This window comes from Camarhynchus parvulus, chromosome 7 (assembly GCF_901933205.1).
Source record: "Camarhynchus parvulus chromosome 7, STF_HiC, whole genome shotgun sequence".
NCBI classification, from domain to species: Eukaryota; Metazoa; Chordata; class Aves; order Passeriformes; family Thraupidae; genus Camarhynchus; species Camarhynchus parvulus.
Window position 1 is genome coordinate 26384910 of NC_044577.1, and position 14826 is coordinate 26399735.

At 39.6% G+C, this 14826-nt stretch overlaps 1 protein-coding gene across 16 annotated transcripts in view; it reads right to left on the reverse strand.

Moving 5' to 3' along the window:
• CLASP1 (cytoplasmic linker associated protein 1) overlaps nt 1–14826 on the reverse strand; it is a 170608-nt gene that overhangs the window by 34068 nt on the left and 121714 nt on the right. For all 16 annotated transcript variants that reach the window (XM_030952206.1, XM_030952207.1, XM_030952219.1 and 13 more), the window contains 5 exons: nt 13154–13217; nt 11846–11848; nt 11441–11604; nt 10481–10559; nt 10065–10208 (listed from right to left, as the gene is read on the reverse strand). In XM_030952206.1, the coding sequence (XP_030808066.1) occupies nt 10065–10208; nt 10481–10559; nt 11441–11604; nt 11846–11848; nt 13154–13217 (454 nt within the window). The remainder of the gene's footprint in view (nt 1–10064; nt 10209–10480; nt 10560–11440; nt 11605–11845; nt 11849–13153; nt 13218–14826) is intronic.

Below are 14826 nucleotides of genomic sequence, written 5' to 3' on the forward strand. Positions count from 1 at the left end.
GAGATCTCAGAACAAGGAACAGCAAGTTGAACTGGATGCAAAGTGACAAGCCATGCCAATGTATGCTCCCGGTGGTGAACGGCATGCGTATCCTCGATAGTTAGGAGTGGACATGCAGATCCTCTGTGTCAGAACAAGCAGATTTCACATTCATTGAGATTAAATAAAAACCAACAAAACCAAAAAAACCCAAACCAAACCCCACAAAAATTGATCAACAAGGTTCACAGATTGAGAGATTGCCTAGAGATTAGAATATCTGGAGTTATCAACTGGTAAGTCAGGAGCTGCCCAAGAGAAATGTTTGAGATGCATCTCAGAGATCTGAGAGAAACCTTCAGCAAAGCTCCACCACAAACACTAATAGCACAGACACTGTCCTACAGGAGTAGCTGAGAGAAGTTTCAGGTCTCAGAGGTCACTACAGTTTTGTTCCGCTTTTGCTTTTTGGCTTTAATAACAACAGAACTGTGTCTACTCTCCTTCTTTGCACAAATACAGTTTGTCTTTAGGGGTGTCTGCCAGAATTCTGTATACCCAGGCTCTTCAGCAGCTTTCCTGTCACCTATAAATAGTCACTGGGCTTTGAATGATGCGCTTAACAGTTGCTCCCAATGCTCACAATCTTCTGTGGCCTCAAAGAAAACAGACCTATAGTTTATGCCTTTTGAAATAAAGCCAAGGACTACTATATCCTGAGAGTAGTGCTCCAGGAAAGGTCTCAAAGACCACACTGGAGGTACATGGGTAAAACCCTGTCTGTGTTCTTTATAAACTGTCCTCAGACAGCCAACTTCCAGGTTTATTTCAGGCAAAAGTCATTATTTGAAAGTGTGCCCATAATTTCTTACTTAATATTTAATACACAAAGGTCTTAGTCCCTACCACTGTAAGATCAACACTGTTACCTACTGGCCTCAAAAGCTGGAAGATCCATGCTAGCTTGAAATCACATTTGTAATATGCTTCAAGTTTCACTCCTGAAATGCTTCTAACACAAGTAATTTTATGTCAGTAATGAAGAGCGTCAGGAGCAGCATTTCCACATCTGCTGTAATAGTTAGATCTGGACACACTTGATAATCCTCTACGTTTCACTTATCTAGCATATTTTTACCTAATCAAAGGACATCTTGTACAGATAATGCTTCTAAGAATTTTAAATCTGTGGATTTTCAGCTTGTGACAAACCAGAGACATTTTCATCATCTCTGAATTTCTGGATGTCTTGCTTCATTAGATTACTGTCAGAGTAAACAAATATAACAAACAATAAAAAACTTATTTCTGTACACAGTGTACAAACATTCTCCATGCAACACTCATGCTTGATGATATATAGTCTGAAGAAAGTCATATCTGAATTTTCCCTTGCCTTTGTGTCCCTGTACCATTAGTACAGAACACCAATCCATCTCCTTCAGTGACATATAACGTAGACCCTACAGATTATCTAATCTTAATGAAGCCATTCTCTGCTGCCTTCAGCTGGAGAAACTCCAGTCACTTCAGAGCCTGACTGTGCTAGAGAGGGGGTCTGGCTGAGTGTCAGGTTCTGAATCATTTGCAAAGGATTGCTTATGTCACTTTGTTATTTTCCTTATCAGAATGCAGTGAGAGATCAGGTTCCACAAGCCAGCAGCAGCTCCCAAAGTTTCATACTCAGGTCACTGCAATTCCTGCTGTCCAACAGTGTCAACTGCTAAAAGGACACAAATGCTTCAGCAATATCTGGTTTTTATTTTTACCTGGATGGTGGATGATAGTTTCATCAAAATCTGTAACTTTTTCAACTTGGCTGAATTATAATAAAATGTCTTGGAAATCTTTTGGGCTTATTAAGCAAACAGATCAAGGCTATGTGGAAAAATCCATTGATTTTAGAAAGGAAATGTGGTCAGTGACCTAGGGTTAATAGAAGTGCCTTATGACTGCTGTTGCTGCTGCTCCAGTGGACCAAGCAGAACAAGCAGATAGTTGCCTGAGCTACATGAAGGCAGTTTCCAAGTTACTCAAACATCTACTGGTGATGGGCTCCCAATACTGGCAGCCCCATAAAAGAAGGGGCCTGATCCTTTATGAGGAACTACAACAATAGAGTTAACAGAAAAACACATCAAAGCCAAAAATTACTTCAGACAGACACACTTTTTTCAGGCTCCCAGTCCAGGTCTCTTTACACAGCTAGACAGTTGAGTTGAGACTGCAAACACAATTAGTGTGATTAGTGCACAAGGCTTTCAGTCTACCTGTTTACATTTCTCTTCCAAGTTTCCTTCACCAGGCCCTGAGGAGGCTGTAGTTGTCCTAGCTGGCAAATCCTCACCCACCCAACTATGCATCGTCTGGGTTTGACAAACAGGAAAGTTGGTATTATTCAAAGAAAACACAGACTTCAATTTAATCACCTAAACAATACACATGGTATCTTTTTGCAGAATAATTTTCAATTTCTTGAAAGGATCAATTTCTTGCTTCATTTCAAGTAACGGAAACTAATAAAAAAAGCGTTATTTGATGTCATCAAAAGAGCATTCCTTTCGGCAGGGGGCAGCTGAAATTAAATTCAAAATTAAATTCAGCCACAGCTCTCAGGTTTACACATCATCCCTTAGTTCTTCTACAAGGCAGTGATTTGGCAACCTCCTGGTGGCCTCCACAACCACCTGAAAATCTGCTGAGGTGCAGAGCCTAGGCAGTGCTGAACTGGGATGGCACTTGCATATGGCCAGCCAGGAACGGGGCCATAGGTGCATCTCCCTGCACCTGCCCTCACAGAGATCTCCAAGTTCAGAGGAGGTTATGGTTAAAAACTTGCAAACTCCTGTCTCCAGTCTGGACATCAGTCTGATGGACCAACACTGCCTATAAATGCCTTTTATCATGTGATCAGTCTGGGGAAGAGCCTCCCTAGTGATCTACTCATCACTTTTGACAAACACAATTATATTCTGAATGCATCACACATAATTGTATTCTGAATGCATAAGCATCCAGTCTAAGAAAAATGTGGTTTTTAATAACTTAAGGCACAATGGAGCAGAGAAGCTCTCTCTTGTGTCACTTTGATTTATACTAAACTGCAGATCAAATAGAGATCCACTGAGATCAAGGGGTAGCACTTGCACATTAGGCAGCTTGCATTAGCACACACTGGCACATGGCTGCAATTCTCCAATGAGTAGCTGGTGTTAAGTGAGTTATTCACATTTACTGAGAGTATGCAAGCTCTAAACAAGTGTTATTTCAGTGTACTTTCCAGCAGACAATTAAGCATTTGCTGGCACTGAACTAACAATCTATCTACCAAACCAAACCTTCTGCTTGTTCCTTTTCCAGGCCTAGAATCAGATGAGCAAGGACATCCACATCACAGACATGGCAATGTGAAGCAATAAATGGCTTTAGCAGTTTATACATAACCCAAGCATGTTAGCTTGAGTACAAGTTTTTAAACACACAGTTTTCCCAAAACACTTGTATTAGCATATGCTGTTCATACCCACATCCTGAAAAGAAAGAATTTGTTTAACAGACTTAAATATACAGAAACAGATTAAATCCATGTTGCTATTCTGTTTTACACAGTACATACTTTATACATCACAAAAGGCTTTTACAAGTCAGAGATAGTTGCATTACAAGTGTCAAAGGCATCTCAGAAAAGTGACAGCAAAAAAGATGCACCACCAAACCACCACTTGTTTGGATTACTGTTCTACAGCAGATTATGACTCATGAGTGCTATTGTTTTGTGACCTGGGCACAGAAAAGACCATGGCAAAAATGTTCATTGTTTCTTGAGAACCAAACATGACCCCAGAACTCAAGTTTGATGAAGGTTACCCTGAGTAACTCTGCTCATTATAAAATGGCAGTTGTTGCAAAACCAGGTTTCAGGACTAGAAACATAGGTTACCTTTCATTAACAACTGAGAAACTTATAAACTTGGCACGAGAGAAGTCTGAATTCTCAGACAAAAGTTTCCACATATAAACAAAGAAGGAAGAAGAGCTACTGAAATCATATGGCTTGTGATGAAAACATGCACTTTAATCTGCATGGATTTTTGAAATGCCAGAGGAAGTACAGCATAATCACCTGCCACACTGCAAACAGCTCTGCAATGCAGCATGTAAACATCACCTCTAGACTTAATTTTCAAAATAGAAACATCACCTATACCTGTGCAGATGTGTTAGTGCTTATATAAACGGCACAAACATACACACAAACCTACTGTTCATAGATATATAAGTGTGACTATACAAATTCTGGGAAGCCATTTCTTCTCTCGCATTACCACGCACTAGCTTTTCTAGCAAACAGAGTAAGTGCAGAGTATGTGTATTCAAACTGCTTTCAGTTTAAGGAAATCCAGCCTGGCACCATGCTCCCAACAAGCACATTCCCATTTTCAGGCCACTAACATTGGGTGAAAGCCATTCTCCTTACACTGCGTACACTAAAAACATTTGGGCTCTCATAGCTCTGCAGCAGCAAATTCAAAACAAACAGAAAATGACGGATACTATTTTGGAAACACAGCTAGGACACAAAGATCCTTTTTATTCTAATAGCTTTAAATCAAGTAAATACTACAGTCCACCAGGTGCCTTTTTTCATGCATTACACTATTTCTCCTAACACTGACTATGTTTTAAATGCCTGACAGAAGTTCCTCTGAGCATTTACGCTGAGTTTGACTTTTTTTGGAATATTCTTTGGCTAAAAGGCTGACCTCAGCAATATGGATGTAGTCCTATTTAAGATTTCATAAGCCTGAAATGAAATGCTAATGCCTGGTGGAGCCAAGGTAACTTGGTTCATTGTGGAGTCCATGAGATGCACAAGTCTGGTGCAGGAATACTGCAAGAGTGCTAGAGAAACCTCCGAGCCAGAAAAGTAAGGTCCTGTGGCTGGAGAGTACTAAAATAATTTGCCATTCCAAAGTATTTCTGCAGATGTCCTCTTTGCCACTGCTGCTGTAACAGTACAGACCAACATGTTCATTGTGTTCATTGAGAGTTCACTGCTCAACACCAGTACAAATAAGCAATGCCACTGCACCTCACTGAGAGGCTCTGAGAGTGCTCTTAAACATCTGTCCCAGAGCAGCTGAAATCAGACCAATGCTAGATGGATGATTAAAACTTCCAAGAGATTTTAGAGGTCTCATGGCATCACCATGCAAAGGAGCCTAATTTCCTTCTCATAAAAGTGTTTGCTTTCCTGTCACTGGTCCTCCTACAGAAATCACAGAAATATTTTCTCAAAAGTTGCTTGATCTAGGCTTCACTGATAGACAGGTTTTGCTGATCAAAGTGACAATATCAATATTTCTGAAGAAATGACCTTGAGGATTACTAGTTAAAGAAGTAAATACATCTTCATTGACTGCTTCAGCTTATGAAGTGTCTGTTGGCCTGCAGTTTTCTCTCTGGAATCTTCCTCGTCTTCTTCATAATTCAGAAACTGTTCCTCAATCAATTTTAGTGAAAAAATCTGATCCCAAACTCATTTTCTTAGGATATCTCTCGACTCCACCTGAAAACCAGTGGTAGCAATCCAAGGAGGGCCCTCCTCAAGGTACTCTCAGGAGGGCTTCATCTTCATGAAAATTAGAGCAACACAAGCACCTTCCTGGGCTTTTTGATTCAGTACAATGAATTTGGATTTCTTACCAAAACCCATCCAACTGTCTGTATTCAAGGGCAGCTTGCAGTGTCAAGTGGGACAGTTGAAAGAAAAATTTTCCCAGTTACATAAGCGGAAGGCAGAACGTGATGTACACGTGACACAAGGCTGCCCCTAACATGTAAAAATGCCTTCAGGCTTGTAAAATAAAACCACCATAGGAATGTTTCATCAACAGAGAAGCCAGTCAGGATATTTGGAGCAAAGGAAAAAATTTCTTCTGCCCTGAGATTAGTAGTCCAAATACCGACCAAGCAATACAGATCTTGCTATTTATCATTAAGACCAGAGCTGGGCTGATTAACAAGATGGTAAGAATTGTCACTGGCCCTTCACCTCAGGAGGCCTCATTCTCCTTCAGCTTGTACAAAGTCCTCCTAAACACTAAGATCCTGTGTGCCCTCCCGTCTGAATACACACCCACAAATTCTGGGCGCTCATGTTAAACAAAAGTTTCCATTCAGACAAGCCTTGGACACGAGGTTTCTGTAGGCTTTGGCCAAAGTCAAATGAGAAGCCTTATTCTAATTTCCATTCTCAGACTGATGGCTGTTTTCCAGGATCAAAGTATTTTCCCACACAGAGCCCATGCCTGTCATCCAAATTCAATCAGCACTTTACCTACGTAAGGATTGCACAACAACTTTGCTGCCAATATCACTAACAGAATGGTGAAGTTACTGACTTACAATGTCCTCACAGACCAATCACCACAGTACTGGCACTGCCATTGTGTTACTTTTCTGTGTGGTAATTAACTGCCTTTTGTAAAATTATTTCATCAAATCCTAAACAAATTCCAGAGAATTAACACCCTGCTACAGCAGGAAAAAAATCAGTGCAGAGGAAAGCCAAGTATCTCATACAAGGTGAGATGCTACTGCAGTTGAAATTACAGCTCAGTTATCTGAAATCCTGATCTGTGCCCTGCCCACTGATAAGCTCTGCTTGAGGAAAAAGCCACGAGGTGGCTGCATGTGCAGGAACCACCAAGAGGTGCTCTCCTCACACTGGCAGCACATCCCATCCACGTCTGCACATGGCACTGCAGGACCTGCTCCTGCCCTGTGGCTTTTGTTCAGCATGGAAGGCAAATATCTTCACCTTTCTTCCAGCACTGCTTGCAGGAAGTGAACCTTAAGCTGAATGCAGGGTAAACACCCACAAGTACTAACAATCTTTAAAACAAGACAAATATTTACCCATAACACACTGCAGATCACCTTATTTTAAACTTAAAGCTTGACAATAATTTTAACTGCACATAGCTCATGGCTACTGTCAGCAGTTTAAATGGTTTCTGCCCTGAGAGTGAATCACAACATTTTGTCAATGCACACTTTAGTATCAATTGCATGTTCCTCATAGTACATCACGTCCTCCTTGTGATAATAGACCTTATGTTTTAACTACAGATGTCATTTCATACAGGACCATAAACTGCTTTATGCAAATCAGCATTTCTTTTGACTTTTTCTTATCTCACTAGCTACAAAACATGAGCTGTAGTTCAAGTTGTGTCAGATTGGTTAAGTGTGCTCATTAAGTATGTTTAAGTGTTGTAACAAAAACCCACAAAGTTATTAATAAAGCTGTAATATTCACTTTGAAAAGATTTTTGGGCTAAATTACATTTTTTGTTCTGTTTTTCCCCAGTGCCTTAACACTATGTGGCCGGGACCTCCATGACCATCACACATAGTAAGTAGTAGTAATGGCCAGACTATCACTAACAAAAGGATAATCTCAGTATAGATTGAAAATATAATCAGTTCTGTTCTTGAACAGATGCCTTGATTGCTATTACAGGATCAGATTTGCATGACTAATTGCCAGGTGCACACAGCAGCCACATGCCTTCCTCACTGCCAGACATCACCAGTGTGAGGAAGTTTGCTTTATCTGCCTCTGCTCACAGGTAAAGCCCAGGCAGAACAGCATGGCCACCACACAGATATTACTGGCATTATGGTAGAATTCAGTAACTCAGACTTGGGTGAAGAGGATATTGGCTGTGGGACTCCATTTTTTTGGGCAAAGAGTCCCTGCCCCCATGAGCATCACTGTTCCACCAAGTCAGCCACAGCCACAGCTGGAAACTGGACTGCACCACCCAGGAGCTCTCCATGCCACAAACCTTGTGCACTCCTGTCACTTGCAGGAGCTGAGCTCATTGCACTGATAGTCTTAAGATCAGATTCTATTGAAAAACTATTTTTACATTTTTTACAGACCTCTTGTGGTACTTCAATCACCTGAAGACAAAACTGATTCTTCTCCTTCTCCCCAGTAATCTCCACTGCTGTCTCCATTTTCAGGTTGTCACGGTATTTACAGGGCATGGTCTGCTTTGCATTTAGAAAACCACAAATCTTGAAGGCCACCATAATACCTTCCACAAGGGCAGAATCTTCTGATGCTCAAATGAATCATCTTGATACTAAAAAGGCACTAGTACTACTTCCCCCTCACCCCCAAGTTATATTGCCAGGAAAAAACATGACAATATTTAATTGTGTTCTTCAGAACATTTCACCTGCCTAGATTGGCTTTTAATAATCCAATTCACTATTGCATAATGAATTTGTAAGTCTGTAAACTACAGTCCTGACAGAGATAATGGCCAATGATTGTTTATAAATCCTTAGCTGAACTGTTTCTTCTAAAGCCTCTGGTTTGTACTATGTTCTTAATAAAATCATAGTACAGCAATCGTATGATGAAATAAAGATCACCTGTGCATTTGTTTTTAGTAGCCTAAATTAGCTTAACTGTGTAATGATTTATTTGGAAACTACTGGCACCAAAGGCAAATCCAAGTCACATGCAGGTTTAATAAAAATAATTTTCATTCAGTAATCTCTTGCCACCCCCAGACACTTGCCCAAGTACTACTCAGGTAGAGTTTGCTGGAAGTTTTGCCAGAGCTGTGCAAGCCATTGGAACAGACAGAAGGATGGACACCACACAGTGAGCACCTGCCCCCCACAGCCCACAGGGAACAGCAAACACCCAATTTTCCAGCTGCAGCAGATACTCTCTGCTTCCCTTTGCACGCAGCAATGATGACCCCTAATGGTGGAATGTTTCTCCTGCTGAGCAATATGAAGAAATTTTGCTTTTCAATGCATATTTCTACTTAAAATAATTACAACTTCCCCTCACAGCCAAATAAACTGCTTGAGATTCACCTGAATTGTACCTCAGAAGCAGCTGCTTTGCCTGATCAATTCTTTCTGACTTTGGACAGGGAAACATTAAAATGCAAATCCATATTCCAGATCTAAGTCCAGAATTTAAAGTATCCCTTTTTTCCTGAGAGAGACTATCTTACAGAAGCAAGTTTCAGTTACAGTGCTGTGAATAATCCCTACAGGAAGTCTTCAAAAAAGAGGTTATTCCTTTTTCCCCCAGAACCAATCATCTGTATGCGAGCAAGAAAACAGCACATGCCCAAACAGCTTCTTTGAAGCCTTCCTTCAGCTGCTAGATAATGCTGCACACGTGTGTGGCAGCACATCTGATACCCAGCAATCTTTTCATCAGAATCAAATAAAAGTAATTTTATTATTTCCAAAGTTATAAAATTGCATGTTATTCTAGTATTAAATCAACATTTTATGTGCATATAATGTAAAGTTCTCATACATTTTTTACATTCCGGAATTATTAAAATTTGGCTGGGATTTTTAAATCCAAGTTCACCTCAAAGCCTTTAGCTCCTACTGGAAATAGAAGGTAATTTTAAATTGTGTTACAGATGCCAGCTACATAAAACTAAGTCTTGCTTTTCTCTTGGGAGAGATGAGTATCACTAGCTGTCCCATTTTAGCTTGCCTGACACTTGCATCGAGAGCAAGATAAAGAACAAGGTAACTATTACCCAGGCCTGACCTAGTTGTGTCAGTTTTTTCCAGGTACAGATAAACACACAGCACTTAAAAGAGAAGGGCTGAGAGCCCCTGGCAGCTTACTGATTTGTTTACTTTCTTTTAACAACATTATAACACTGAAGCTGTGCTAGCTTTCAGTCTACAAAGCACAAAACCTTCACCTAAACAAAATGCAAACCTAAAGATATTTCCAGAATGCTCAAGAAAAAGTACATTTTCAAACCATGATCTCTTTTTGTACGGTAGTAGTAGTTAAAGTCACACAAGTGAAAAATATACGAAGACATGCTTCAGAATTGTGTGTGGACTGAATTGACAGTTTTGTTTGGACAGTGAGGTATGTAAAATCAGGGCTTTTAAAAGTTTGAGTCTGATCACTGAATTTTTCATTACCTTTATGACAGGTTTGTTTGGTTTTTTTCTCCTTCCTGAAGAGCAATAATTACCGCAAATACTTTATTGTCCCGGCTTACCTTTCTCACATCTGAGCTCTTTGGTTCTGTAGTCCAAGTTATAATTCTAGATACAGCAAGTCTTGTCTCACTGGAATTCACAAAGTCTGTTGGATCCATCTGTCTTGCCAAGGACTCAATATACTTCAGGATAGCAACTTTGACCTGAGAAATGCAAAGAGATTTGTGAAGCTCAGGAGTTGGCAAAGATGCATTTTTCCATGGGATCAGATCCCACTACAGATTGACAAGACTTACATCACATGGTGGGGAGGAAGCATTCCTGCCACATGTCTCCAAGTTGCCAATACAGTTTCTATATCATGCCCATAATACAATAATTACCTTCTCATGAGTTCTATGCTTTATGGCATGCCTGACATGACAAGCTAAGACAAGCACATTGATGCTTTAGTGAAATGGCTTTTGATACTGACCTTCAGGTTTGGTGTCTGGGTCTGATCTACAATAAACCTCATCAAAATGTTAAATTGCTGATCAAATGGAAAAGAATCCCTGTCCAAAGGAAACAAAAGCAAAGACATAATGCAACATAAATGAAATTAACTAATACCTCAAAGCTTACATGGCAGATTTCAACACACTTTTCTTCTTGGTAACTTTACCATCAATAAGAAAAATTCTAAGCTTAAGGATTAGCTAGTTATTGACACAATACTGGAGAAAACTGCTAAATCAGCATCTTTGCACACTGTTACTCTACTGTCTGTACACTTCTGTTGGCATGCCTGTCCATTTCATTTCAGACTCTGCTTTGTTCCCTTATCTCTAGAAGCAGCTTGGTTTATCTTGTCCTTAGGGTTCATACCTGGTTTTGATCTCTCTTCTCTTTTATCCCCACTATTTTCTCCTAGATTATGACTACTTTTTTTTTTTTTTTAACTATCCTATTTCTAGAATGAGCTCAACTTTACTGTAACAGTGTCCTGGGCTGGACATCCTTTGCAAAGGACATGGAGTACACAATTGGTGTGAGCACTGCAGTAGCATTCAAGGTCTTATCCTGACCTGTTATTTGTGTTTGAACAACATGAAAGAGGTGCTGAACTTTGTGGTAAAGCAACATTCATATTCTGACTACTGCATTTTTGTTTGGGTACCTGACAATCAAAAAAACCTGACATCTGAGCATACACCCCACAAACCCCTAAAATTAATCCATTATATATTTTGAAATTTATGCTTTGAAGTTATTTATTTAGAAGAGAGACTTTTTAATTCAATACTTGAAACACTGTGACATAACTTTTTTCTCCTTTATTCTGATATTCATCAAGATTGAGCCCTCAAAATACACAGCACTGCTGGATTTCTAAAATCACACCTTCCTGTAATCCCAAAAAACTTCAGCATCATTTGCCATCTGAGTACTCTACCTGGTGACATCCAGAGCTTTTTGAACCTTTGCCTGCACAGACCCCAACAAATCTGCTCCCATTTTCTTTAGCAACTGGGTCAGGAGAACAAAAAGCCAATCCTGCAAGTCGTCTTTATGAATGATGATGAAATCAACCAGGGTTTCCAGAAACATGCTGAAGACCTATAAACAAAACAAATGTCAGAAAAAGAAATACAGTTCTTAAAATAGAAATATTCAAAGGGGAAGGGGGTTTACAGTCTGAGTCTCAGAATGATTTTGTTATAAGAGTTTCATGAATGAATGATTTTAGTGACTACATTGCTCTGGAAAAAAAATCAGACAAGACATGTCTAAAATGTGTTGTATTAAAATACCACATGTAACAAATGAAGGAAGGAAGGAAGGGGTAGGAAACACTTACTCTCTGTTGGGAATTCCACGGCAAAGCAGGCCATGCAACAAAACAAACCACTCGTTAGCACACAGAGTGATCAAGGATGCAGTTTCTCAACAGATAAAAAGACACAGTCATTCAAAGTTTCCATTTTCTTAAAACACAATCTCTTATTATATGCCTTGGATCAGATTCAGTCTCATCAGTCAAGAAAGTAACATATGTTTATATACAGTTATATGAACAAAGTTACATGTGTTTAACACCATAACTAATGAGTTTGTATCAGTAATTCTACAAAAGCAGTGAAGATGACAGATCACTGCTGCCACAAAGGATATACTCGAGCCCAGTGTGCAATAAACTCCCACCTTACTCAGAAATTTGCAAACAAATAATTACACCTTCGCCCTTTCTACTACACAAACCTTGGGGAACCAAAGCATGAAGAACTTACAGGTAGGTACTACAAGCTTGGTGAGACCTGTGGGACAGCTGGCCCACAGTAGAATTAAGGCAAAAAATGCACATTTTGAGCAGGACCTGTGACAGGTTACTTTACCTGCTCATGGAATTTCCACCCAACAATCATCTATTAAAACTGGTTTACCAAGAGGTCTTGAAGTACAAAGATTTATACAATTTATTCTTTCTCAAACTGCATTTAACCCAACTGCTGATGTTTTTACACAGCCATACTGGTTTTCCTCAACTAGCAAAACTCAGAAAAGGGCATGAAATTCCCTTTTCCTTTCTCCCTGCTCCTCCTTAGCTGTCCATAGAAATCCACTAGTCTTGAACATGCTACATCCCCATTCTGTGGCCCACTTCTTAAAAATGTTTGTAAATTCATGCCACAGCCTTTAACTTCCAAGGTCAGTGATTTAAGGAAGGCAAAGTAGCTGTATTAAGGCTCTTGATTATGAGAATCAGAAAAGTATCTTGGTGAGACACCTACTCCCAGGTGTACACAACACACAAACCCCAGTGGCTGTGATGTGGCTCATGACCCCTTGAGGACCACTCTTCCCTGTGCACCACCAGAAATACACCCTAGAGAAGTGCAAATCAAACTGAACTCCTGGCTCCAGGAGGTGACCTCTGAAAGGCACTAGGCTGCTCCTCAGGCAGCATGGAGTAACCAAGTCCTAGCAGCGTAAAAGAGACTGAGACACATCTCCTCCTTGTAAAACAAATGCAAACCAAGGAGATTTTCAAATGCCAGTTTTCCCCAGCAGATGGCAGGGGTAGAAATACAAACCAGTCATCTTGGAACAGTGCCAAATGTGCATACACAGTAATGCAGGAGAGTGAGCCAAGGCTCTGTGATCTTACCTTGCTGTGAGGGTCAGCAAACATGCGAGTAAATATTTCACACAGCCTTTTTAACTCCACTCGGCTAAAATACATTAAAAAAACACAACATTAATGCCAACGTTTTAGTTGCAGCAAAGAAAATAACAAGCAGCTAATAAATATTAACAGCTGAAAGATTTAACCTTCTTTATTTAAATGTTACTTCAGTCACACTTCTGAAAACTTTGTATATCTAGGCAAAGCCTTTAGCAGCACTTCAGTTTAACTGCTGGGATCACCAGTTTTACATTAAGAATCTAAGAAACACTTATTTTTTTAAATCTTAAACCAGATAATTTTATTTTCTGCTGTTTTTATTTTCTTTTATATTCTGGAATACAGAAGACAACTTGAAATGTGCATGTTTGCAAGGTACTTAGTTTCTGTCTGGGTCAAGTTTGCTGAATCACTGAATCATGCATTTTTTCACCTTAAACATAGGTTTTTCAAGTCTTCTTTGTGTCAAGGGTTTCAAATTTTCAAGTAAAATCAGAACTTTCTGGTTATATACTAATCAAATCTTTCCATTTAAATTCCCAGTTGCTTCAGTAGTATCAGTATAAAATCACAGATGATTAACAGAACAGAACAGAACTGATTCTAAAGTCTGACAGCAGGCAGGCACATTGAGGAGCCAAACATATAGAAATGGAAGGGACATTAACAAATGGCCACCTATTAAATCAGAAGATAATTACATTAAGGAACAATCTAACTTCCTATTTGTAAGAGATTATTAGCTGCTCAGTAGTGCTCTTTTTATGGCAGGGGGAAGAGAGAATGATGCATGAGATACCGAGTTGGAGTCAAATGCAGAACTCCTTGGTGCCAAAGCTCTTATCTGCAATGTATTGAGAAGTCTTAGCTTTCCTGCAAAGCAAACTGGCAAAAAGGACAGAAGTTCTTCTTGTTTATGGTGCAAATAAAACCAGAGCAAGGCAGTTAGATTACATTTCCTGCATACTACAGAGGTGAACAGACATTTTTCACAATTACAATGAAACCAGAGCAACTAGTGAAATGAACACTGACTGCTCAGAGAAGAGTTACTGAAGATTTTGACTATAGGGAATATATTTCCAGACCAACATTAATTCTACAATCCACCAACTTCTCTCTTTCTAAAATAATCTTCGAACAGGCCAGAATAAGGCAGTAGTCTACAGATGCTTTATGTTAGATTGTTTCTAAGAAACACAGGACTTTTTTTCCCCCGATAAATCTATGCATGAAAGGCTGATTAAATTTTAAAAGGGCACAAAACCAATGGGTTTCAAAGCCTGGTAGAGGGGGAAAAGTCTTTGTAACAACATCACAGTAAGCTATCAGCTTAATGCAGGATGAGGCTGCACAGGTTCAAAATGACTACAGCACTCTCCTGACATCATGCAGATCGCAGGTCTCTGAATGAACCCCTGTTTATTACTCTAATGAATTTTCTTTCTGGACAAAGGTTATATAAAGTCAGCAAGTATATGCATGTCTGTTTCTAAAAGCTCACAGACCCAAGGTAACAATGCAAGTACTAAACTGCAACAGGCAGTGGAAGAACATTTCCTTAAGAGACTTGTTTGCCTTGTTTTATTTAGGAGACCTTATGGGGAGCCCTTAAAAAAGTAGGCCACATGAAGCTGTATGAAACAAAGAGGATG